This window comes from Oculina patagonica, chromosome 8 (assembly GCF_052425735.1).
Source record: "Oculina patagonica isolate OP01 chromosome 8, crgOcupat, whole genome shotgun sequence".
Lineage (NCBI taxonomy): Eukaryota > Metazoa > Cnidaria > Anthozoa > Scleractinia > Oculinidae > Oculina > Oculina patagonica.
The window spans coordinates 6,564,817-6,592,418 of record NC_135765.1 but is presented as its reverse complement, the minus strand read 5'-3'; the positions used below and the strand labels follow the sequence as shown (position 1 = coordinate 6,592,418).

Below are 27,602 nucleotides of genomic sequence, written 5' to 3'. Positions count from 1 at the left end.
ACCATTCCAGACTAAGCAACAAGAACCTTTCCGCTAAATTCCGACCTGGAACATTAAAGGCTGGTTCTCATAATTTATGATCGCCCCGATTGTCTGTCGCTTCTGTCGTTTGCAAATTCTGAGGCGATCGTAGGCGATCGAAGCGATTGGAAGCGATCAGGGGGTTCTCATATGATCGCCCCGATCGTCTGGTATATGCAAAATAGGGTTAATCAATCAAAATAATAATTCATGATCTTTTCTTTGTTCCCTCGTATGAATATTCGATTTTATTCCGATCGACGCACGTGTGTTTTTTCAAAACTCCGATATCGCTTATGGCAGCCTTCGATGCAAAGGCAAAATTCGTGTCCTCCTATCTTCTCGTTATTGCTGTTTTACGGCGAAGAAGCTAAAGGGAGGCCAAACGGAAACGTAGTTCTGGGTAATACTGATGCACCATGGGACAGTTTGGATCGCTTTGATCGTCTCCCTCTGCGACCGTCTGCGACCGATCGCCCGTACAGAACACGAGCGATCGAAGCGATCGCGATCGCCCCGATCGTCGCAGACGTCTCTGTAATGTTCTCATATGATCGCCCCGATCGCAAGCAAACTTTTTGAAGCGACAGAGGCGACAGAGACGATCGGGGCGATCATATGAGAACCAGCTTTAACCGAATGTTGTGTATAAAATACCCTGTAGCAATTGCAATTGGTGTCATGTGGGTGAAACTGGCCAATTTTTTTGAAACTAAAAAGAAACAAAAACTTTGAAAATCAAGATTAGACGGAAATTTATAAAAACCAACAACTTTTACCGAGTAGTTTTGATGTTATTATCTTCAAACAGTCAAAAATAGGGTCAGTCTTTGACCTCTTTTAACGTTGCCATGACAGCGAAAATGTTTATCTTAAAAGTTTTTCATCCACGCCATCAGGCTGAAACAGAATGCGAAGACACATTTGTTGAATAAATAAAACGGAATTTACCTTTTTTATTTCAATTTTAAATAATTTCATGTCGTACACATATCACTATGACAACGGAAAATAATAAACTTAATCAATGTCTGTCATATACAACACGCGTCATGAAGGAAGAAACGCGAAATTATATAGTTATATTTTAACCACAAGAATTCTATTCCGCAAAGAGTGGGGGATGAGATAGGAAAACAGATAAAGGTAGCATTAAGATAGTTTAGAGACTCTCTCAGTAGGGTGAATCTTTTGACTCGGTTCTGGCGGCCGCAGCAGTAATCAAAAGGCCCTTTAGGCCGCCTCGCGACACATTATTGCACCAGAAAAGCGGCGTATTTTCGTTATTCCTGGATAGCTTACGTAAAAGGCGATCAGGTCTCGAATGGGCAGGGGAAATTTGACCCGCCTTGATATCCAGTGAGGGTACATGTCATTAACAATTTATTTCTTGTGCCGGAAATCCTCTGAAAATGCACATTGCATGTTAGTTTTAAATTGGCTCAATGTGATCTTGTGATCTTTTTTTTATTTTTTGGACTTTCCGGTTCTTTCCGGTGTGTTTGCTCAAGAAAACTTGCGTTATATTGTAGCGTGACATGCGATATACGATATACGATACTCTTAAAACAAGGTCAAAGACTGTTTACATTTTTGAAAAGAATGACTTCTGTTTTGAAAATTTAATAAATTTCATGAAATGTAATAATTTGTCTAGCTAGTTCGTTTATACTTTGTATAAGTCCTTTCAAACTGCCCGGGTGTATTTTGCGTTATGTTCTTTCTGTTCTATGCGGACATTTCTTTTTGAGTTAACTAAAATTTTTTGCTTGATCCGCATTTTTCTACCTGTTTGTCAGCTAATTGCTACGAATATTATGGTAACATTAAGCTTTTTAGAATTCCGGCGTTGGCACTTATATAATAGAACTCTTTTATAATCTCCGTTTGTTTTTGTCCCATTTCATACCACGTGATGTTAGATCATGTTACCCTTGACTTTCAATATATAAAGTCCTTCGTCGCTCGCTTATCTCGTGAGGTCAAATTGTGGCACGTCTAGATGTTTCCCTTAAGAATTATTTTTTTCAAATTCAAACCAATTCTCGCGAATAATTTCCAGATAGTCAAAGCAACGATTATCTGGAGAACATCGCATGATCATTATTTAATCGAAAGGGTTTCTAAGACAGCTTTGTAGATCGTCATCTGATTAACTGCCAGAATCTCAGGAATTTTAATCTAATCTGACTTCGATCTTGGCAAAAAAATCTTACGTTCTGATATGCGTGGAATGTTACACAGGAGGACACTAAGCGCTCAAATATCCTCATGTCACGCGTCTGGCGCGTGACATGAGGCAAAAAGCCCTATCTCTGCTATTTGAATATTAATACAAATGCCCGAGTCATAGTTCTCTAACGAGCCACTTGTAAACTGAAGAAAATTTCCTCTGTTTGATCTTGATATTGTTTTGATCAATCTTAATCCATCGATGACTTTCAAATTAAGTCTAGGTATACGTAGTCAGGTACAGCCGACAACTAATCCGAACTGAAATTCGCTTAAAATTGTTTTAACTGTACAGAGATTGAGCCTTGGTTTAATTATTTGAGTCGCTGATTGGCCGAAAAGAAACTCCGCGACCTTCTCTTAAAACAAGTTTGTTCGTTATTACAGGATATTAGCTGAAGATCCACCTTCTATTGTTCGCAGACTGTTCGCTTTGATTGAAAAGGTCTTGTATCCACGATGGCTCGCGGACCTTTACACAAATACTAAACAAGGAAAAAGGTAATAGAAATCTTACGTATGGGACATAAAATCGTCGGCAAAGAGAATTTTCAAGACTTACCATTATTTCTTTACTCTCATAAAAGCGGAAGTAGCATTCAAATCCTGAATATTACACAACGTCAACATTCAGTACAACACGTCACCACGTCATCATCTTCAGTTTGACGGGCCAAATATTTTAACCACCCGATCGAAGATCTAGAGCACAACACAGAACGCAACCCTAGCCTGTAAGCATGTCGACAAAACATCCGCTTAATTAGATTCCAATTGAATCAGTTTTGCTCCGGTTTAAATTCAAAGAGCAGGATTTCGATCGTGGGGCTCGATCGTGCTCAGCTCTACTTGTCAAAATGACGAACAGAAGCAAAGGCTCCTGGGATACAGGAATGTCACGCGTCTCAACAAACAGGTCACGAAATGTTCTTTTTGTAAGAAACTCAAAGGCACGACTTTTGAGCAACAATTTATTTGCAAACCACAGGTTTACCATCCTTTGTTTGTGTTTGTTTGCGGCTCACGGCATATCCATATGAATATTCCAGTTTCTTCACTAATTTTAAAGAAAACGTCAAAATTTTTGAGTTTGCAAAACATCATCAAAAACCTCTGTCATCTTCAGTTGAATGATATACAAAGCGTTGAAAGTTGAATAATATAAAGAAGACTGCAAAATGCTAATTAAGAAAAATAGTGACAACAGAACGTGAAAATGTGAGAATTAAAAGGATAATTTTAGATTAACATGGTGTAATTGCTGATTGAGGCAAGGTAGTTTCTTTTGAATATGGATAGCCTCCTTTATCTTAAGTTGAAAGCTGGTAGAGGCGTGATCTAAAATATGAAAGCAATATATTGAACACAAGGAGCGACAACGTTCAGAATGCTGAAGATGTTTGAAAATGTGAGAGGCCCTATCACTGGCTAAGTGCTCACTTACGCGTGTGAAAAAATGTCGGGTTGTCTCGCCGACATGAATTGCGGTCGTTTCGGTACCCTGATCATAGTTAATAGAGGGAAATGGTTAGGAATCCCGACAAAGTTCTTTGTTGTATGTTTTTGTTCGCTATTTTGGGGGTTGACCCTGCACAAAACCTGACAAAATACAATAGGTGGTTACGTGTGTTCATGTAACTAACCAATAAAAACATTGCAATTACGTAATTCATACATAGTGTATGAGCGCAAAACAAAAGATGTGCAGGGTCATGGACCTTCCAACATAAATCTTGGCCTCTTTGTTTGCTCCTTTGATGTTTGCCGAGCTTCCTAACCATTTCCCTATATTAACTATGCCCTGATGTAACGGTTAACGACCAGTTCGCTACCGAGTTAGGTCGATTCGCCTACGTCTCAAGTCGTTTCGCTATAAACGAGCTGTAGGTCGTTTCGCTAACGTATAAAGTTAGTACCTAAACGTCTCTTTTAGTTCTTTTACATCAACAGAAGAGCAAAGCTTCTTCATCAAGAGAAGAGAAACGCTGAAATAATTTTGAAATCAAGACAATCGAACTCATCTTCAGTAAACCAAGTGTAAATTGAAACGCGCTTGCCAAAACAAACTCGGATCGCTTCAATGGGCACTAAAGTTTACTGTTACATTGGAAATAACACTTCTAACTTAAGACAAGCACGTAAGTTATATATTGAGTTTAAATCTAAGGCATTAAGAAAATATCACTCTTCTTGCATGGCAGTCACTGCATTCGTCTTGTCTTTAACACCATTAATTTTAAGCCCGAGTGCAATATTTCCGTGGGCTCTTATGGTCTCTCTTTGTGCCGCCCCGCCCCGCCCCCACCCACAACCTCAATAGTTTGCTCTTTTGACATGGTACAATGCACTATCTTCAGTAGGCGGAAGTTTGCTGCTGTCGAGGTGTTTTTTGGTAAAAAGTTTATACCGAAGATGATTTAAGTTTGAAGTGGCTTCTCCATAAAGAAGTTCGATGACTTTGAAACAAATAGTCACAGTCTCGTCGCTAAATAACTGCAACAACAACATTCTTAGCTGTGTTACGAAGAAACAAGGTGGGGGATATGCACGCGAATTATAATTATTTTTCATATGCAATTTGAAATTTTATACCTGTCACACCACTTAGATATAGCTTTAATTAAAACAAACGCTATTCAAAACACTTATTTGCAAGATTTTTTTATTATTAGCTTACCTCCAATACAGCTGATGGTATAGTGTTACCCTTGAAACGCACATTAGCGTTGCAAATTGTATCACCTAAGTGGAGTGACTTGCAAACCCTCTCACCACAAACAGCCCACGCCATGATTTCCACTGCCACCCTAGCATTGACTACCAAGGTCCAAGGAATAATTCTAGTGCAGTTCAAATTTGCCAGCTTTCCAAGTAAACGGAACGTCCATAATAGGTCACGGGCACCCTAGCCTCCCACGCAGTCGTTCTTTGGGGCGATTGTGTTTCACTCCTCCCCACGATCGCCCCTAAGAAGGACTGCGTAGGAGGCTACGGGCACCCGGACTAATTACAAAACCTCGCCAAACTTTCAATCAATTGTGACGACGCTTTGATTACAAAAAACCTCGCCAAACTTTTAATCATACTGCGAAGACGCTTTGATTATAAAATATCGCTAAATTAGTTATCATTCTGTGATGCTTACAAAACTTCACTAAACTTTTAGTCATTGTAATTTGCAAATGTTCAGCTAGCCGACCCAAATTGGCCGATTGTTGAAAAAAAGCTGGGTGAAATAAACTTTTGATCACCTATACTTCGTGGACAATGTTGATCAGTCTTATTTATGTTACGCGGAGGACTGGGAGACTTGATTGAGTATTAATTAAGTCTTTTACTTCTCTTCCGCACAAACGTGCAGACACACTTAGCTGTGTTTTAAACTGTCTTAGTGTTGCGTCGGTGAATAAGAATTTGGCGGCATCGTCAAAATCAACGTATGAAAAGAGTCTTTAATGCGGATTGATTTTGGTATTGTAATGTTCTTTTACTATACTATAAAATGTGAATCTTCATAATACGTTAGCGAAACAACCTACAGCTCGTTAGCAAAACGACTTCACACGTAGGCGAATCGACCTAGCTCGTTAGCGAACTGGTCGTTAGCGAAACCGCTCGTAGGCGAAACGACCGGATACCGCCGACATAACAGGCATTACAGTCCGCACATGCAAACTTATAAACTACACGCGAACGTAATGTCCTCGTGTAACCCCAAACAGGTGTTATTAATCTTTGTAGGCCCTATCAACATGAGTCCTGATGAGATCCACTTTGTAAGAGTACGGGGTAAAGCTGAAATAATTAGTTACAGTGCGACGCGCCTTACCGTGGCCACCCAACTTTTTTTTTTACAACTGTCATGTTGTAATATTTTATTCATATTCAACTTTGCAAGGAGGCGTGTCCTTGAAACAAATAATAATATTGTAAAAAAGTTTGTTGGGTGGCCACAGTAAGGCACGTCGCACTGTAATAACCCAGTAAAGGTTTTCTTACGGTAAACTCTAGTTAGGAAAGAATTGGGGTCACTATAATCAATAAGAACTGACATCTAGAAAGGGTAATTTGAGATTAAGTTTTTTTTCCATATTAAACCTTATGTTGGGGTGCCTGGAGTTAATGTAGTCAAAAAATATAACGGCATCGTGCTCCGAGTGAAATAAACAAAAAGTGTCGTCAACATAGCTGCGATAAAATAAAATTTCAGAGCCTTGAAAATTATCCAACCACAGTTTTTCATGATGTCCCATAAGGAGATTGGCTAATATGAGAGCAAGGGGAGACCCCTTGGCTACGCCGTCAATTTGACTACATTAACTAAATTCTTCGGAGTCCTTTAGAAACAATCCTACGTTCTTCGAAAAGCTCCTGCAAGTCTTTGATACTAATCAATTTATGCGGTTTAGATTATTTAAAAAATACAAGAATGTAGAACTCGGTAAAAAGGTAATAACTGGGATATGCCGAACTAACTGATAGCTTAGAATTGGCCGAAAATTAAGCTGGTAGCTGAGATTCCATTACCCCCATCCAGACACTCTAGATCCAGGAAGTACTTCTTAAAAGCGAACAGATTTTGGTTGGTATTCGTTAGTCCAATACACCGAACGCGCGGGGCTGAGTAAGGAATTGTAAAAGGTAAAATTAATATGAAAATGGATAAAGAGCAAACGTTCAATGACTGAAATTTAAGTTAAACAGACCTAGTCAGACTAACGACAGGAGTACTCATAGGTATGGGAAGTATTTTGTTTTAAGCCGTTTAAACACGAATATTTTCGAGCCGGAAGTTAGATTTAGAGAACTATGAGAAAAAACTGTAGGGAAATTCTCGTGGCCGAAAAAAAAGCGCGGCGCCTTGGTACAATGCAAACACACATCGACACACACATAAAAAGGTAAAGTTTGCAGTCGAGCCAAGTGGCCCGTCGTGCTTAAGTTTATTCCGGTTCTGTAGCACGAAGCGACTAGGAATATTTTTCTCCCCCCTGAATGGGATGCAAGGCCATCGCATGCTTACCCCTCCCCCCCCCCCCCCGCCCCTCAGTATTAAATTCACCGGTACCACAGGCCAGGGCTCGAACCCAGACCGCTCAACCCGAAGTCCAGTGCGCTAACCATAGGACCACCGTGCCTCTCACAAACACACGCATGCTATGTTCACCAGTGACACATCGTTAAAATTGTGTCTATATTTATTTTGTCGCAAGTCAAAAATTTAAATGCAGAGGGCCACACGATGTTTTGGCATGAAAAGCTATGAACTATGGTAATGATTATAATAAGATGCACGTACTTCTGTAATAAAACATTCTGAAATGCAAAGCCAATACTACAAAAATTAATACAAAATTCTATCGTACTTTACAATCCTAGTATCCTATTCTACTAAAATTTTAACTTCATTTTCGGAGTTGTAATAACTCCATGAAAATTACTGTTTATACAAAAATACATTGTATTGGTTTGAACGCTTGATCGAAAGATCGGACGGCTTCGCCTCACATATCACTTGAAAGAATATGGAAGGATGCGTACTGCTACCAATCAAAGGAAATCTTAACGCTCTGATTTAAGGAAGGAAAATGTCTCGGTGTATCCAAATAAGTATTTGGGTATATAGGTATAACTTTAAAACTCAGGTTTTTCTCCTTCGCAAACTCCGTTAACTCATTGATCAACCCGTCCGTTATTACTTATGGTCTAAGTACGTGTGGGACAAGAACTCAAATACTGTCTTAAAAAATTCTAATTCTAATAAAACTTCTAATATTTTTTTTTTATTATTTAAAAATGGAATCTGAGTCTACTCTAATATGCATTCAGCCTTTACTAACTAATTTTGGAAAATTATCGATGTTTAATACTAAGAATATAACTTACACAATGCCTGAAGTTACGACTAAAATAGCACCATTAATATGTTTTATAACAATTTCGCTCCTCAGTGCACAGTCAGAAAGTTCTACTTCCAAAAATTCAAAATTAGATACACGTAGGTTATGGCTTTCGCTCTACCAGAACTAGTGCAACGATTTGGAATTCTATCCTAATACCACTACGAATAATCCGCAAAATATATTATAAATGGTCCAAGATAATCGACTCCCTTGTTAACTCACTAGGAACAGTGACGTTTTTTTTGTTCTTTTACTGTAAAGCTACTTTAGTTACTTCTCCTATTTTTTACTAATATATAGAGGATATTACATGGTTGCGCGGAGATATGAAATTTATCTTCGAGTGTTCAAATCGATATCTCACGAGTGAGCGCAGCGAACGAGTGGTATATCGATTTGAACACGAGAAGATGAATTTTATATCTTCAAGCAACCATGTAATATTTTGTTTATTATATAAACCTACTAATTACGATGTTTGTGACGATTTTCCGAAGATTGCCGACCATTTTACGAAGATTTCCGAAGGTCGTACGAATGTTTCCGAACATTTTCCGAACTTTTCCGAAGATATCCGAAGATTGCCGAGGAAGATCCGAAGCTGTTTCGACTTAATTTGGCTTATTCAGCATTGAAACAGGGCAAACTTGTCAGAAAATGTTTCGAAATCGATATCTTCACATGTGAAAATAACATGTTATTTTCACGTGTGGAGATATGATTTTTTCTCGCGAAAGATTTCCTTGTATTTCACTTATGTTTATGTAATAAACTGATATTTTTACATGTATCATTACATACTAGCTATGCAACGCTTTCGAGTGGTATACTTAACAATTATCCTGCTAAATCGCGCGGAATATCGCCTGATACTTAGCCGACGAGGCCGTAGGCCGAGTTGGCTAAAATCAGACGATATTCCGCAAGATTGAGCAGGATAATTGTTTTATTATTCGACAAATTGTCAACGAAACACATTTTGCAGAAAGAAAAACGGTAATTATGCAGCGCTTTACAAGATTTCGGACGCATCTTCGCAACCTACGTATACCGCAGGATATCTGTTATGTACGGATGACAGATATCGTTAACATTTTGACCATATATGGGCAGCGCGCGCATGTGTTGAATAATAATATGGAATATCCCACGAGTCACTTGTATTTTCTCGGTATACACACAAGCCTTTAGGCGAGTGTGTATGCCAAGAAAATACAAGTGACAAGTGGGATATAATAATAATAATAATAATAATAATAATAATAATAATAATAATAATAATAATAATAATAATAACGGTTTATTGGTAACATTTCTACAGAGTAGCTCTACATTTACCAATTAACTTAACCCTAACCTAACAAATAAAATGATATTTACAATTAAAATTCTATAATTATCATAAAATTACTGTGTACAACTATGCTATATTATACTATATACGTTTATGCGTTTAAAAAATTACTATACTATATACATCTAAGAGAAAAATAAAAATAAAAAGCTACAGGAGATCAATCTGTTAATTTAGTTTTCTTCAAAAGGAAGCGCTTTGCTTCCCTGCAAAATGCATTATGGTCCACAGTGTTTTTAAGGTTCGTTGGGAGTTTGTTGAATAGGGTAGCGGCGTGATCTTGAAAGGTGTTAGATATTAGTGGGATTTCCATAGTATACCACGAGAAAGTGTTGTGTAACTATTTTATACCATGCCATAGAAAATACGCTTACTAAATTTCGTCGAGAATACAGTCGCAGCGCACTATGGGAAGGTTGGGTTGAATACCGTCGAATATACAACGGCTTTCCTGTATTCTGATTGGCTGTATTTTCTATGGCATAGTATAAAGGTAGGTACGTCACCTTCCTACTCGACTTGCCTATGCTATTTATGGTAGGGCTATAATTTTATCTTACAACTCTATTGTCTTGAAAAAATTCCTAGTATACATTGTTTGTTGGCTTGCAACATCTTTTTCATATTTTCATAAATTAATGTACTGCGTTTGGTATCAGTATATTCAGTTATGGCTTTGTCTGACTAAACGTGCCGAAACACATTACCGGCTTCCACGACCGAATACCGAGGTAGCGCGTGTAAATTAGGCACATGCAAAAACAATAGCTACAGTGTAACCTCTTTTCTGTCTTTTTACTCATCCAACAGTGTTATTAAATTAGGACTAAACAAGGGCTCTGTGGCTCCTCTTTAAAACTATAAGACACAAGTCAACCGTAATATAGACTAAGCTAAAAAACGTCATATGCGTGCATCGAAGTTAGACAAAACTATACATTAATTCTAAGCTGTGGTTAGAATAAATTGTTTAATTAACTGTCATGCTGAATTTTGAACGAAATTTCCTCGTAGTCTCCTTTTTCTACAAAAGATCAGCTAGCATAGGAAAACCACGTTCGTTTAACAAGTCGTACAGCTCACCCACTGTTATGTGGCGCTGTTTAGCAATAAAGGCCAGAGCAGCATCAAGTGGGTTCAAAGTACGTTTGTCAAGGAAACGAATCTCTTGTGGAGTCAAGCCCAGAGCCTCGGCAACCACCTTCCAATCATCTCCGCCTGGACACAAAAAAGTCAAACATATCTGTATTTTTTATAAATACTAAACAGGCTAAGCTATGTATTTCTAAAATAATTATTTACAAGGCTTAAAAAATCTTTAAAAGGAAACACCCAACGTTTTTCTACTTAGACCAATCCATCATCAGGGTAATTTGACCACCAGATTAAGGCTAAAGCAGTTTTAACATGATACAGATAAGCTGGACATTATTAATTTTTGGATCATATTTATATTATTGGTCTGCATCGGGCCAAAGTTTCCTTTCTTGCTTGAACTTATCCCGTTTTCAGGTAACATTCCCTAGCTGGGATGCTAGTCCACCCCATTTATTCACCTGGGTTGAAATGGGCACTGTGGGAGTTAAGTGTCTTCCCCTAGAAGAAAACGTCATGATCCCGGCCAGGGCTCGAGCCTGGACCACTCCATCCGGATTCCAGCGCGCTTACCATTAAGCCATCTCACCACCTACTCTTTTTTACATTTTTATGGAACAAAAATGATCAAGGTTGCATAGATATAATGTTCTTTTGATTTCCTAACTTGCTTTAATTTCAATTTAGTTGCATGCACGAAATGCAAAACACGTTACCTTTCAAGAGTAAGCCCTAATTAACCAACTCGTATCTTGAGTTAAGAGTTTGTTACTGTCTGACACCTGATCTTAACAACAAGAAACACTTACCACACAAGTCGATTGTAAGTTCCTTTCCCTTGGAATGGGGGATACCGCGAACATCAAGATTTTCAGGCAACAAAGGACCTGAAAAAGGTAATGGGTGATGTCATAGAGAAAAATAAAATATACCAGTTGATCATGTGCGCCCGGACGCAGGACCTTGGACTGCAAACTTGAACACGTGATCTACGCTTAGACACGGTCGGTACCTGAGTGACAAAGGAACACCTGACGGCGGCGCAGCTTGTAACAAAGGTAACAGTTAACCTAGGAGTACTTTGGCAAATAACAATGCCATTGCCATAAGCTGGAATTCAACTTTCTCCCTCTCTAGGAACATAGTCTACTTTTTTCTCTATTTCTTCTATTTCTGTTTTTCTTAAGCGCAACTTGGTGAACAATGGAGCCAGTACAAGGTAGCAACTTCTATTTCGACTTGGCATAGTAGCAGACGTTGTAATTTAAGAAGCAATGTAAGAACTCGATCTTTTTTAAATTACCGTAAATGATCTAATAAACGCCCACTCTCAAATAAACGCCTCGTATCTAATAAACGCATCCCCTGAAGTGCAAAGCTTGTATTAGACGCCCCTCTCTAAAAATCACCCCGTCTCTAATAGACGCCCCCCTCCAAGATTCATCTCAAAAACCAAGGAAATGCTCCATAGAGTAAAATAACGCAAAAAAGGTGAGTTTTCTGCTTGACTCGGACATCGAAGAGGCCAACATGGTTGACCCTGATGACGACAACATCTCTATGAACAACATCTCTAGGTTTTGCATAAGCGCAGAATAGATTAGTCTCCTACTCAACAACTCTGTTATGTATCTTGCTCCACTAAAAAATTACCCATCCTATTTGTTTTGTTAACGTTGTTACTGTTAAATTGAAATAAACGCCTCTCTCTTATAAACGCCTCATATCTATTTAATGCCTCCCCTAGGACCCCAAACTTTAATAGACGCCCCGGGCGTTTATTAGATCATTTACGGTACGTATTCTACCATGCATGGTATTTCTTTCATAAGTACTCAGTAAGCAATTTCGTCCATTGATCCATAGATGTATAATAAGAACAATTATCGATATGAATTCAAATTGATAACAAGGTTCCTGGCCAATACTCACCCGTCGTTCCAGCTGGTGTGATCTCTCTCAAATGTTCGAACACGTCAAGCCTGTTTGAATCTTTAGCTTTCCTCGCCAAGCAACGGATCAATGTCTTGGTCTCAGGCTTAGGCTCTTCCAGAGAGGACTGGTCCAACTGCATCGTCTCTCCCAGCTGAAGAACAATTTCTTTGGCGTCACACGACTGTGACAAAAGGGATTCTTGAACCTCAACAGGGAGGGCAACTTCTTTACTTGCTACGGATAAAGGATTGTTTACGGAATTTAAGCAATACACAGGGTTTGAGAGAGAGGTTAGGGCCATGAGATCATCGTGTATTTAAATTTTACAATAATTTTGCAAAAGAACTCGTCTTGGCTCCTTCTACATAGACGGTTTGATTTGTCTTTTTGTTTTTGTTTCAAGTTGTAGCGTTTCTTAAAATATGTGCAACAAAAAAAAATCCACAATTTTAGAGAGCTTCCTTATCTGATCTCGCAAACTTGTTAATTTAGGCTATTATAAAAAGAGTACCAAACGAAGCACTATTGAAATCGCCGGTCTCTAAGGGTTACAATAAAAGGTAACAAGTGGTTAATGACATTGCCTTAACTTTAGGGGTACAGGAAAACTTCTGTAAGAATACTGCTATGAATCACAGGCAGACCACCCTATGTGTTCGTAGTTAATTATTGTTGTTGACATGAGACGAACAAAAGAAATTTTGAAATCTATAAGGGCTACTGAAATAAAGCTCTTGAAATTACATATCTAAACTACATTTCGCTCTAAATATCTCAATAAAGTTGAATGAAACGTTTATCGACTCAATTGTTGCATTTCTTCGCCTGCGCGGGCCGTTTTAAGCGCCTTTTTAACTGATTTAGCCGGCCGAAGGCCGGTAATAGAGAAAGAGGAGACAAGGCTTGCAAGTCGGCGGCCGACAGCAGCGACCTCCTCCACTTCAAACCGGAATTAACGCCAAACTTCTGAAAATCTCACCTATCGGACGACGGCTATCGATCGGTAAGTTGTTGCTCTATCTCTTCGCTGAATTTGAACTTCATCCCTCCAACAGTTTCCGAGAAAATCCACGCTGAAATCATGCATACGGCTTTCTGACTATGATCGGTGCTCAACTCAGCGATCAGAGAAATTCCGAACATGCCGGCCGTTTCAAATTCACCAATCAGCGCTTGGCATTTCGCGGCAGCCCGCCGTGGCTCAAAACCTGATTGGTGAATTTGTTCGTCTCGTGTCAACAACAATAATTAACTACGAACACATAGGGTGGTCTGCCTGTGCTATGAATAACAGAAACAACAATCAAAATATGCTACCTTTTGTAGAAGCTGTATTGTTGCCATCATGTTCATTAGCTGTAAGCTATAAAGTATTCAAACGAAAAGAAATGAAGAACAATAGTATTTCTTATGTCATTTAATCCAGGATATGAAATAAATAAAGAACCGCATAAACAAATAAGCAACTCCAAAATGATGCCATCCGAGAACTGAAAGTAAATGTTTCACATTTTCCTTACCGATTTTATTTAAAAAACGTAGTACTGCATAAATGTGAATCAACTTCAATCGTTCTCTCAGTTTTATTAGATGTCTTTAATTGCTTTCCATAGACAAATCAAATGTTTGATTATTTACCTGATTTCTTTGAGGTAACAGCCATGGTGCAAACTGTTCGATTGGAACTCTGTTATTCTGTGCAACGGCAGACTTTGTGCAAGAGATACTCTTGGCGTAACAAAGCTGTGAGTCGGACCAGAAGTGCAAGCACTCCTCTTGCTTACAACCTTGTGCACAATGAGTGCGACAGTAGTTAACGGAACCTCCCTGACAACAGACTGGGCATATGAAGCTCACTTCGTATCTCATATTCTTCAGCCAGCAGAACTCGTTCCGCATGGACTCGAGCATTAATCCTAGCTGCCTACGCACTGCTCGTGCACATGTCACGTCAAAGGTGTCTTGGCTGGTATCTGAAGACAAAGTCAACTTTGATTGTAAACTTTCTGCCAAGTCAAGACTGTCATTCCCTCGATGAACAACAACTTCAATGGAAAATGAATGACACAGAAGGACTACAGAGCAGTTTTCCTCTTCAGAGGTGTAAAATCTGGCAAAATTCTGGTGCAACTGAGGGGCCACTGGGCTCACACATTCGTCTTTAGCCCACTGAAAAAACTGCAGTACCAGTCGGGGAAACAAGCTAGGCGGAACATGACCAGATTCAAATTTAAGAAAAAGAGAAGGTATTTGCGCAGACTTAATCAGATCTACTATACCCTCTGGTGGATGAGACATCAACGTGGATGGAATTAGGTACTGCTTACTACAAGAAGCATGAGATGAAGGCAAAGGACAAAGTAAGCTGAATTTTTCCATGATTGCAATAAGACTTTGGGATGTTTCTTTGCTGTCAAATAAAGGACCCCAAACATGTTCTAAAAGTTCTTCCTCCAGGATTCCTTCTCTCTCTAGCTTACACCATAACCCTTTAAATTTTCTCTCTTTACCGTGATATGGCCTAACGGTTATTACCTCCTTGAACACGTCAATCAACCACTGAGGGTCTAAGACGACCAATCTGTTCAGCTCAGGAGTGTCATCAAAGTGAATCAAAACTCTCTGGTCATGCAAAAAGTTCAGAAGTGCATGGAATTGTTTCTCGTCAACAACATTACATACTTCGGACGCAATTTGTTTTGCTCTGTCGAGAAGGATGCATTTGTGACCATCTTCTTTCATGACTTGAAGAGCCTTTTCATATCGTAACCATTTGATTGGAATGGCTTCTTTCATCTGTGGTAGCTCCTTAGCAACGGCAAGTACTTCCTCGCGCAAACGTACGACTTCTGGACACTCAGATTCGTGTCCAGACTTGGTGTTATCCACGACAAAGACATCGTCATATAAGTGGTTTCTGTATGGCTTGGTCTGTAGAGAACCAAATACTTTATTGGCCAGTGTACTAGGATCACCGCCACCATAAGGTGTATCAGCATGAGTGCACACCAAGATAACTGGGGGAAGTTTATCTGGCAATACTTCAGATCTAGATCCTGTTTGATTACTGTTTTCTTCAATGCCTAGGGAAGCAACAGACGACATCCAAAAATCGAGAAAATCCAAATTGGTTTTGTAATCAAAGATGTCCTCGATTTTAGTAAACATTCCTTGCTTTACAACTGATTTGGCTCTTTCATGTGGATTCCGGCTGAGGTCATTTACTAGAAGAAAGATTGCTCTTGAAGTGAGAAAAAGAGGGTGAGTGGTATAGTAAACGGATTGTCCACCAAAATCCCACAAAACTGAATATAGGTCTTCTTTATCTTCCAACCTATCATATTGCAGCATCAATTCCACCTTAGCCGCTATATCTTCTGGCATACTAGGTACGCTGTCCCTGGGTTCTTGGTTACTAAATGTCTGAACAGAGGATCCGGACGTCTCACTATATAGCGAGTCTTCTGAGATACCAGAGCCCTGGGTTGTCGCATTATGCACCTTATAAAAATCGAAAAGTTCTGAAAACTTTTCAAATATTCCCTTTTCCTTAGAGGGGCTTTTTTCCTGCCTCAAATTTTCGACAGTTAATCGCGCTGCATGGTGCTCGTAGGAAATAGATTTCTCAGAATTTATTTCTTTGTCCTTCTCTTCTGCTTTCCAGATCTCAGTTGAAACTTTGAAATAAGAAGGATCGACCTCTATCCCTGTAGTGCTGTCCTCATCTGGGTTGAAAGGTTTTCCCATAAGTGACTTCTTTAAGCTGGTCTTTCCTGAGTGGTCCTGTCCGATAATCATTATTGGCACCCTCTGATCACATGTCCTCCCTTCAGTTATGGCCTTGTTGTAGGCTTCCAAGGCCAAAGGTCCTCGTGCTAGAATTTCTGGAGGCACTATTAAGGAATAGTTAGTGTATTTTAGTTAGACAATTAGTGTATTTTAATTTTAAGTCCTACGTTTTATACATGAGCCTCTGGCTCGAACATTGAGGGAGACCTCGTCCCACGTATGGACATTAAAATTGTATTGTATTGTATTATTATTGTATTGTATTAATACCAACGGCGTTTGCCTGCAGCTAATCTTTCTATCTAAGTCAGTGCCATTTTAAAAAGAATTGTACTGTGAAAAAAGCCTTCGAAAACTCTCTGCAAAATGTATAGTGACGAGCGGTAACTTTGGGCGACTTAAGGCGATTTTAGCTTAATTTTTCCAAAATTAAGGGCGATTTTGGGCGATTTTGAGCAATTTCAGGTGACCTTCAGTGACTTAACCTAACCCAGGGGGGGAAGAAAGTCGGCACTTTTCTTCGACGACTAAGCACTGCCTGGAAACGGGGCGAGTCTATGTCAATCAAGCCGTTGCTAAGAAAGACGTCACCCAAAGTTTTGTTTTTCTCAGGAAAATTTAAATATCAGTGACTATATGCGTGTGAAATGCGAATAGTGGCGGTGTTTGCGTTTGATGTATTACGCCGCCGACTTGTTTTTTTGCATTTTCAGCAAGATTTCTCACCTGATGTTTCACGTCACAGAGTATGTTTTGGCGGTGTGGAATAACAAGCGAAAAATTTGTCACGGTTGACATTTAACAACCAAAACATGATAAATCATTTTAGAATCATTGGAGTTATCTTTAATTAGTATAATTCCCAAGCCTTACCTTTGCCAGACTGGTCACCAATATCACTGTTTTTTGTTTTGAATTCGGCAAACTTCAAAGAAGCAATCAAAAGGCAAATAGCTATGTGTTTTGTGCACGGTTAAGACCAAAACATTCGAACTAAACAATGAACTTTGTCAAGCTATTCACTACGCCCTAAGCAACCATTGAATAGCTTCTGCGTACACTCGTTTGCCCTGCACCGCTATGACCACTTCTTGAGTCTTGTAACAAAGGAAGTTTCTTCCCCCCTCTCCCCCACCCTGTATTATTATTATGCTTAAGGATCTGCGAAACAGTTGCTTGTTGCAAGTGTTTTCTTTTAAAATGACAAAATGTATCGCAATGCAACGCGGACCATAGGACAACTGCTTCTTTGTTGTTGTATATTGTTGGACACGTTTTCCACCTCAAATAAACGTAGTTTTCACTTATGTTATGCAATAATTGATACTTTTATTAACGATGAAATCTAGTAATTGTTACCAAACTTTTCCACAAGTGCAAATGGCCCCTTAATCGTCGAAATAAGCCTATGTTGTTACCTGTTTGCCACAGGTGCGAGATTTGAAACGGGTGCGAGGACTTCACACGTCTGCGCGGCAAACCTAAAACAAACATCATGCAAATAAAATGTACATGTAAAAGGATTCTAGCCTTAACCCCAAATAAAAGCATCTATGACCGTTTTTACGCTAGACGTAAGAATGTAAGGTTCTTAGATGTTTTTAAAAAATTGTTTCGAGAGGTCTTTAACGCCTAGTACAGAAAAGGATATAATAAGATAGACGCAATAGGGGTCTGAAGACTTGCAAGTTTTCTGTTAAATGGGTCGTTCAGACGCAGTTAACAGACGACTTTAACATCTCAGTCGTTAAATGCCTCTTATATAAGCACAAGACGCCTTTAACTGAGGAGGCGGCATGGCTTAGGGGTTAGGGCGATGAACTTGTAATGCGGAATCCCCGGGTTCTTGAAAATGTTCCTCCCTATCACTAGATGGATTCGAAATAAACTCCTCCGCGCTTTGTAAATTGCCAACTGGTTAGCTCTCTGCCAGTTGAGGTTTCAAACAAGTTTCTGTTGTTTTTATTATTGGCTGTGGCCACATCAACGCCGCTAACTTCAGTTAGTTCCGGGTTTTACGTCACGAATTGCACTCGACCCATTTCCTTTGGGCAAGTTTTTCGGCTCGGTAATGGATTTTCGAATCTTGATTTTTCGCCACTTTGAAAATTCATAAAAAATTCCGGTTTTGACTAAAATCAAATTTTTTTTCGCCATTTCGCTCAGAATTATACAGAAATTTTTTAAAGCGAAGCCTGCCACAAACCTGGTTTGTGGCACTTTAAGTCTTTAGCTACATGAAGTCATACTTAACTGTAGAAAGTGCGTGCGGTCGATTTTGCGCTCACGGCAACGTTACTGTTTGTTGTTTCATGCATATCTTCGTGTGGGAAACTGTTGTCGAATTGTTATTGATAGGGTTAAATTTTTATAGGATTCTAGACACTACAGAAATCAAAGTTAATTGCTTGCTTTGAGTCTTCTGTGTATGCGTTTAGCGCAAAAATCTTTGCTTTTAGAAAAATAGCACTATACGGATAGCGTTGGGGTTTTTAGAAACGAATATTTAGCCTTTGTGTGCTTTAGTATAAGTAACGTAGACATACCTCACGTTTTTATCAAGTGGACACACTCAAGTGCACCACCCCCTTTCCTCTTCACAAGATAAGTTAAATAATTCCAGTTGGTATTAATTAAAATGTCTTACAGAATCGAGTGAGTGAAGGAGGGAAAGGGGTGAAATTGGCCCTCCTCGCTACAACTCGGAATTTTCCGAGTTAAAAAACACACTTTTTTATTTTTAACTTGGACGCTTTTAGTGGATTGGTTTGTATATTCGCACACATAAAGATTATAGTCGACAAGTTTGCTCGTGTTTAGTGTATTTCGAGAATAGGGTCCAGCCTTTTTTTTTTAAATCTAAGTGTCTTATATCTCAGATGTTAAATGCGTGGTATAAACTTATACCAAAAGACTTCTTCCAATAAGATTTTCCGTATAGTGTAGTTCTGAACCCTACATTAATTAGTTATCAAAAAGCTGATCTGATTACTAATGGGATACTTAGTATCGACTACTCATCAGTCACTGATCTGATGAGGCAAAAAACTAAGCGGTTTAATAGTTTCAGGTAAATTCTGTCGTACAGGCAGAAGTAAAGGGCGAACAATGAATGAGCTCGAAGTGTTACCTATTTCCTCCACTTCAAGTTTTCCTGCGGGTTCGGAAAAGCTCTTCCTATGCCAATGTTCTGGGTGCACTAAAAACAGTAAATAATTCATCTCAGTAAAAATAGCAGTAGACGTCAGATATTTCTATTTGTAACATATCTCAATAGACTCAATATCTTTTTGTCTTCCTGATTATTATCTTTTCGATATTTGGAGAACATGTTTTTACCAGGCTGTTTGCCTTTGCGAAAACGTGTTGACATTGTGGATTTTCCCTAATATCCTTGGTAAATTTGAAAGGAATCCATGTTCAAAATGTAACAAATTAAAGCTTTACAAGATAGCACCCCGTCAAGAAATTTGGCTAATGAATTTGTTAACGAGCAAGAGTCCTGTGCGACCTTAAGGCCATAATTTGTTGAATTTCAAGGATTTCTATCACTAAGCAATAATCGTGAAGATACCGATGACGTCATGTTGATGACTAGTTTTCAATGCTGAATAGTCCGAAAGTTAAATCATCCTCAAAATATCCTCGAAAATCTTCGGCAAATTTCGTTAATCTTCGGAAAAGTTCGAAAAATGCTCGAAAATGTTCGAATGGTCTTCGAATAACACTCGGACAATCTTCGCACTAGAATTTGCAAGCAAAGTTGCCAACTTGTGGAAAGCCTTAGATGTCCAGTTCACTCGCCGTTTTTTCCCCGCGTTCAACGATTGATTAAAAAAAAATTAAGGGGTGTGAACAATCTAGTACGAGGACGAGGCTCGAAGTCTAAAAATACATGTGACTTCATTTGTCGTCAAACTTTACACAAAAGAGTAAAAACTATTAATAAACATTATAAACCTCTATGAAGAGCGCTTAAAATGGCCACAAAATGTAAGTCATGTTTAACAGCATATGAATACCGCTGGTACTTCATTTTCGAAAATCTGACTTTACAGCCCCAAAGCATAACATTTTCATTCTTATCATATGAGGTTTATTGGCTCACGGCTCAATAACTCTCGTGGAAGAATTCTTGCCCCCAGAGTCCACGATCCTTCTGGTCTGCGCCAGGAATCCAGACCTCTGGCCAGCTCCAACACCAAAAATCAAGTCTGATTGGCTAAAAATACAAAACAATTACTCTGCGCATGCACAAAAATCGAGACTGGCCAGAGGTCTCGATCCCTGGCGCAGACCAGAAGGATCGTGTGCTCTAGAGACGAGAATTTCGTGGAAAAGGAAAATGGTTAGTGTTTTGATGACACATTTTTACAAAATAGCAAAAACATAAGTAAATAAAGTACATAGCACCTTTAAAAGTGTAAAGGTGCTATGTTTCCTTTTTTGTAAATTAGGTTTAATTGCCATTATTTGTCATTAATAAATGGGTGGGAAGGGAGCTTAAAGAGAGAGGTAGGGCTTTTTAAAAATTTGACTTGCAGATGAAGACTTATTATGAGGTGTTCGTTGCCTATCGTGATAATTTAAATCACAATTGACGGAAACTAAAACGCGATCTGTAGTTTTTTTCAACTTCGAGTGTTTGCATAGTATTGAAAGGCCGAGTAAAGTATCTTCTGCACTTACGAGTGGCTCACAGGAGCCTTTGTTTCAAAACCAAATTCCAGTAAGCTGTGAAAATTAAACTACAACATTTGGGACAAAAGTGCCAGTGAATTTGACGGCTTCGAGTGAAAAACTGCGATCTTATGAGCTGACACACGCGTGCGTGAATGTTTAGATATTGAATGTCTTATTGGTAAACAAAGTTTTGGAGAAACGGTCTGTAGAAGTATCACCTTTAAAGGGGCTTTGAGTTCATTTGGGCCTTGAACAGAAGTCTTAATCTAGTTAAGGACCTTTTGTAAAAAGATTAGTTCTGACGTACTATAAATAAAGGCTTTCTCAATATATATATTTCTATCTACTTATTACCCGTTGTCTCCATTCGTACGGTGTCGTTTTTCCTCCGATCCGCAGAATTCCTTCATCTAAAAAAAGCAGCAGTGGAGAACTTTCAATTGTACATTTCGAGCAATTACCGAGGCGAATCTTTATTTCTTGCTAGCATTACATAATACATGGTAGGATACATGTATATTGATCACAAAGCGCTTTAATTGCTTTGAACCCAATACTAAATATTGTTTCAGTTTTGAATTTTATACAAACTAAAGTATCATCAATATGCAAATATAATGTCTAGTTCCAGTGGTGCATAAAATCTGAAAGCATGAATTCAGACATGAAATTATTCGTTCTTACATCAATTCGTGTAAGCACGCATACTTTTTCGTAGACTAGTGTTACACTAGGAATACTGTTATTAAACTTAATTGTTGGAAGGCCTTGGGCCCAAAAAAGATAAGTAGCTTGGCAAAAAAGATAAGTAGCTTGTTTTTAAACGTAAATGCCTAAATATTGTATTTATACAATTGATCATTGAAGTTGTTGTTTGTTTATGCAAATCCGGCGCTAACAATCAAGAGTCAGAACAGTAGATGAAAACATTAATTTACAAGCTGCCACTAAAAATATCGGCGAAGGACAATTGATTACGCTAACTAACTGGTTGAATTGCATGGCTCTCGCCTATCTTAAAGCTCCCCGACGCTAGCAGACACTGCTAGTTAAAATGATAGCTTGGTCGGACGATTAAGTAATCGACAAACGCCAAACGTGCCACTGATTAGCTCGATGATCTTGTGTGACGAGAGAAAGCCTTTTTTACTTTAATAACTATAGCTTTAAATGATTGACTAAAGTCAAATACCTGACTGACGGTCAGACTGCCTTCCCGGTCTTTAGCTGCGAGTCCTTAAATAGCAGGTATAAATAAACAGTAAGATGAGGTTGTTTTTGTATGTGTAGTTTGCGGCTTTATGTGCGACGCACGAAGTGGTTCAGGCTTTTGTGTAGTTTTCAAGCGTTGCATGTAATTAATCACGCTCCTTTCTGAATAAGGATAAAAATATCGTATCTCTGATTGGCAACGAGGTGGTGGAGCTCCTTCAAACGGGGGGGGGGGGGGGAGGGGCGCATCGTACTCCTAGCCAAGCGCGTACCCCTCCCCCCTCCAAAGAGGGCGCATCCCCAAACTTAAATTTCCCATAATGTCTTTAACAGTGTCCAATGTGTCCATTATCGATTTATGGCAATGGATAGCTAGACAGTACAGACGATCATGTTCCGTGGTGCTTTTTGGGTTGTCCTTTAGACGTCGGAGGGCAGTCTGAAGTCACCGTTGCCAGAGGAAATGTCAAATACAATCTTAACAGATTGCATACCTCTCTCAGTAGCGTTTTGGAAAAATGAGTTTCATTGAAACGATTTGTGTCTCGACAAACCAATTTTATGCTACGCTAGCGATACTTACGGCACTGAAATGTGGGGGGGGGGGAGGGGGTGTTTATGACGACATTTGAAATCTTTAACGGTGGCAACCCTCGCCACGAGGTCTGTTTCAGCGGGAATAAATATCAGACGTGCATGCAAAAACTACCCAATATCTTTTTTGGCGATCGTTCGTGCTTTCACTCTGACGTATACAGGATGACATCTTCGGTTATTTTTAATTACACATCATCTAACGGGCAATCAGGGTTAATTTTTTACCCGCCGCAAGAAAAAAAGGCCGATCGCACATTTGCGTCAACATTAAACCATTGTCTTTTTTTTCTGGAATGCCTGATCACAGGTTAGTGGTTAGCTACCGCTGCGTACGTCACCAGCCACAATAAGGACTGTTTCAGCGCGTATAGATATCAAACGCGCAAAAACAATTCAATATTTTTTTTTTTGTCGATCGTTCGTAATGCTTTCATTCGCACGTATACATGGTGGGATCTTCGGTTATTTCTTATTTCGTGTTAGGTAACGGGGCGATCAGGGTTTATTTTTCTCCGTCCGTGGAAAAAAGAAAGGCTGGTCGTAGATTCATCGTCAATCCAAAATTTTTTTTTTGGATTGCCCATCGCAGATTCGTAGTTAGCGACCGCTGCGTACGTCACGAGCCACAACTATGAAAGCAACTGAAAGCTGCCGTAAATCTAGCGGGATATAGAGCTCTTAACAGAGCAGAAGCCTGGGCTACTCATTGTTACACACTCTATTATTACACATTTTTTATATACCCACACTTTTTTATATCAGAAACCGAGAAATTTCTTGATTTTTTTATCATTATCATATACACTAGTTGATTGTTAAGATATAAAATTTAAATGCTAGATATGCCTTTAACTTAGTCTATAAATAAGAAAGTATTTGCTATCTATTGTTACACACATTCCATTCATACCATTCTTCCGATAGCAATATGTTCTGCTTGGCATTATGCCATATAATGGCAAAATGGCAGCAGAACACAAAAAATCTTGGGAGCGGTTTTAGAGCCACCTTAAATTTCAAAAAGGTTACCGTTATGATTCGATTTAGCGCCTGGGGCGCTTATTTACTTTTGGCATCTCAAGGGAGGGCGCTTATTCGAGACAGGGCGCTTATTCGGGACAGGGCGCTTATTTAATTTTTTTGAGAAACAACCAAATGTATCTAACAATAACAGGAACTGTAACAGTTAGAAATTGTTAAAAGTTCAGTTACTTTAAAAATAATTGTTCATTTTAACAGTAAATATATACATGAACTGTACGGTGAATGGTCAGGAGTTTATCTAGTTGACTTCAGTGACTTCAGTAGGGGCAGTTATCCACAATAGGGGCACTTATTAGAATAGGGGCGCTAATAAGAATGGGGGCGCTTATTGGAATAGGGGCGCTTATTTACAAAAACACATTCGAAGGGGGGGCGCTTATTCGGAAGGGGGCGCTTATTGGAAGGAGGGCGCTAAATCGAATCATTACGGTAATTACAGGCCTATATGTCACCTAATTGTAAAGTGTCAACCTCGTCCCTGGGATCATTCCGCCATCTTGGATTTAAAAATTTCTCAAAAACTCTGGGCGGCGTGTGAGTCGGGGAAGTAGGAACTACTGGAATAAACTGATACATAACACTAACTGAAAAGAGTTTTTTTTTCATAAAGCAATGTTTATTATTTAACAACTTTGGTTAATTTCAAACCGAAGAAATTAAATTTAGCAAGGGGAGGTCAACAACGGCACACTGAAACCCACAAAAGGTCAATTTGCTTGTTCGCAATATGTTAAAATCTGCCATAGCGTCCTTTCGTCGGTCAAGGTAGTCGCGATTGGGTAAAAAGAAGGAACTACAATCTAAGACAAAAAAGAGCAAGTTTGAGAAGAAAGGAAAGCGTTTTTGAGTATATTCACCCACTCACGAGTGGGTGTGTGTGTTGATGGGGGAGGGGTGGGGCAAAATCATTTCTATTAATTTAACAAAGAATACGTCAAAATTTGCAGATTTTTAACTGATAGGACTCACAACAAAACCTTTTTTTTAGGAAAAGCCAAGAATAATGCCAGAAGCCGCCAAACGAACTCTTTGACTGCTTGGAAAAGTGGTGCCTGACGAAAGTCAAAGGGATTTACCTTGTGGCACTTAATTTGTGCAAGTTGTAACTTTTGCGATTATTAAAAGACAGGTTTTATGTATTGATCCGCAAAAAAAATTTCCCGCGAATAAAAATTACGCATTTTTTTTTTACATAGTTGAAATATCAGTACAAATCGGTATCATCTTTACATGTGCATTAAAAATTATGTTGGTGCCTATTAAGATGATTGTTTTCGATGATGTTTTTAGAATATTGTTGTGCCGAAACAGGATCCACACGGGGAGGGATGGGGGCTTTACCACCAATATGGTACAAGAAGGGGGGTGGGGTTGATTGAGCCTTCCCTAAGGTTATCGTTCTAGTAAAACTTAACACGTCAAAAGTGTTTTACGTCAAGTATATAGGCCTGATCAATAATCGTTGGTTAGATGACGTCGACGGGTGATGAATAAAGTGAGATAATTTGTAACGAGCAATATAAATATCACTTTTTTATGGCATTATTTAGTTACTTTTTCTTCATACGCGGAGCCAATGCAATTTTATTTTATTTCAATGATTCGTTAAGAGTCGTAGATACAGTACATTAAGTGTATGTCCACAATGACCATTTTGTAAATGGGCTTTTTATTATTTTCAACCAAGGAGGCAAAGTGTTGATAGTCATTGGTGGATACAATCAGTACAGAGATGAAGACGAAGAAGAACATACTGTGCGGATCTCGCGTTCGGCTCGAAAGAAGTGGCTTCACAGTTTATGAACAGTAGCTTGATGGAAGAGAAAGCTTCATCTTTTCTTGGAATTAACAAAGAACACAGAGAGTTCCACGAAAAGGCACTGCTGCAATTCTTCGATCCAAGAAATTAAAGAAAGGACAGAAGTTTGAATATCACCCGAAACCAAAGCCAGTACCTGTACCAAAACCTGAAGAACCTAAAGTTATTATTTCTCCGCCAGGGGAGAAAGATATCCAAAAAGAAGAAGGACTTTGTTAATAACTGATATTTATGTCTTCTGTTGCTTGAAGCTTAAGTCGGAGTTCATGAAGTGAATCAGTGTAATGCCGTGCATCTTGCTCATCTTATACTGAAGAAATTAGAGTTAAGGCAACGAAGCGTTTAATTTGACAAGTGAAACTGGAAATTTCAGACCAACTGGATGACCAATTTAGGTGGATCACCATCAAAGGTTTTCTGTTTTGATTACGTAAGTTTTCTGGCAAAAATGACTTGATAATTACTCAATAAGCGTTCATAATGAACATCTTGAGAGCGAAATGAACTACTCGGCAGCGAGGGCAGGGCATTAGATGAGGCTTGGCAAGGCGAGACTGAAGTCATCCGATTAAACATCGCGTTTTCCTAATGACTCACATTGAAAATTCAAATTTAATACCCCTCCCCTCCGTTCATCGTCAGTCATCAAGGAAACTGCAGAAAAAGAAGGCACCACACAAACATCTGAAGTCGCGTCACGATGTACGACACCCGGGGTCTTTTTTATTCAGTGTATTAAACAATATGGGGGAAGGTTTGATTTTTTAAAATTTAGATCTAGAAGCACCGAAAGTTAAGGAAAAAGTTACGTTTTCTTGGGAAAAGCATTCAAATGGCGGACCCCTAAGTCATTTGAAATCAGGGGTGAATCTAGGGACCGGAGCGCCCTAAAGCGTTCCGCATTTTACTCACGTATTGGGATTTTCAGCCATTAAAGGAAGGCGCTCAAGAAACGTCTCGCGTAGACAAATGTTCGCGGTCGAGAAAAGGCGGTACCTTAGCAAACACACTTAACGCACACATAAAAAAGGCAAAGTCTGCCGGTTTCTTTAGCATGGAGTGACTAGGAACATTTTTTTCTCCCCCTGGATGGGAAGCTAAACCGACGCATGGTTATCCACAGCATTAAAAATTATATACGCCGATACCATGCATTTATACACCTGGGGGGAGAGAGGCGCTTTGGGATTTAAGTATCTTGCCGAAGTCCACAACGCGGTGCCCAGGCCAGTGCTCGAGCCCGGACCGCTCGATCCGGAGTCCAGCGCACTAACCATAAAACCACCGCGCCGCCTACAAACGCGCACATACCAGTAAACAAATGTACACCAGCGACACATCGTTGAAAATTGTATCTATATTTATTTTGTCAAAAGTTTAAATGCAAAGGGGTACACGATGCTCTGGCATGAAAACCTATGGTAATGTTTCTACTCTGGATCTTCCTAGGTAAGGAAATGCACGTACTACTGTAAATAAACAATTTGAATTACAAAGCCAATACTACGGAAAAAGACTAGAGCAGATTGACTGGCACAACCAGTCTTCTACAGGGGCAGTCAGCTAGTTAGCCTGTGTACAGCCGCCCCCTCCCCTCAATAAAAATCGGGAAGGAGCGTCTGTGATTTACCGTTGATAATCGTGTTCCGGACCACGTGACTTTTTCTGGAATGTTTGGAAAATGATCTGATTGGCTATCACCAGTGGATCATTACATCATCGAAAGAACGCGTTTCGATTGGTTATAATTTTCGCGGGGTTTACAGTGGCAGTCAAAATTATCGAAGGGACATCACTTGCGGTTAACGACTTGAGTTCTCCAAGGTTCCCGTACCAAATTCTAAAAGGGACAGCTGCTTGCTTTCTAGCCTGTGTTACTCCAGGGAGACCCCACTGGCTTATGCAGTGGGCTTCGTCC

General features: G+C 39.3%; 1 protein-coding gene across 1 annotated transcript; it reads right to left on the bottom strand.

The window, feature by feature from the left end:
• Positions 1–9,610: 9,610 nt before the first annotated feature.
• LOC144663066 (uncharacterized) lies at positions 9,611–14,339 on the bottom strand. Its single transcript, XM_078524008.1, has 5 exons — positions 14,179–14,339; positions 12,538–12,774; positions 11,415–11,492; positions 10,504–10,728; positions 9,611–10,035 (listed from the first exon to the last, which is right to left on the bottom strand). Exons 1-4 carry the CDS (start codon positions 14,201–14,203, stop codon positions 10,535–10,537), a joined length of 534 nt encoding a protein of 177 aa, XP_078380134.1. The 5' UTR covers positions 14,204–14,339; the 3' UTR covers positions 9,611–10,035; positions 10,504–10,534.
• Between the last annotated feature and the right edge of the window lie 13,263 nt (positions 14,340–27,602).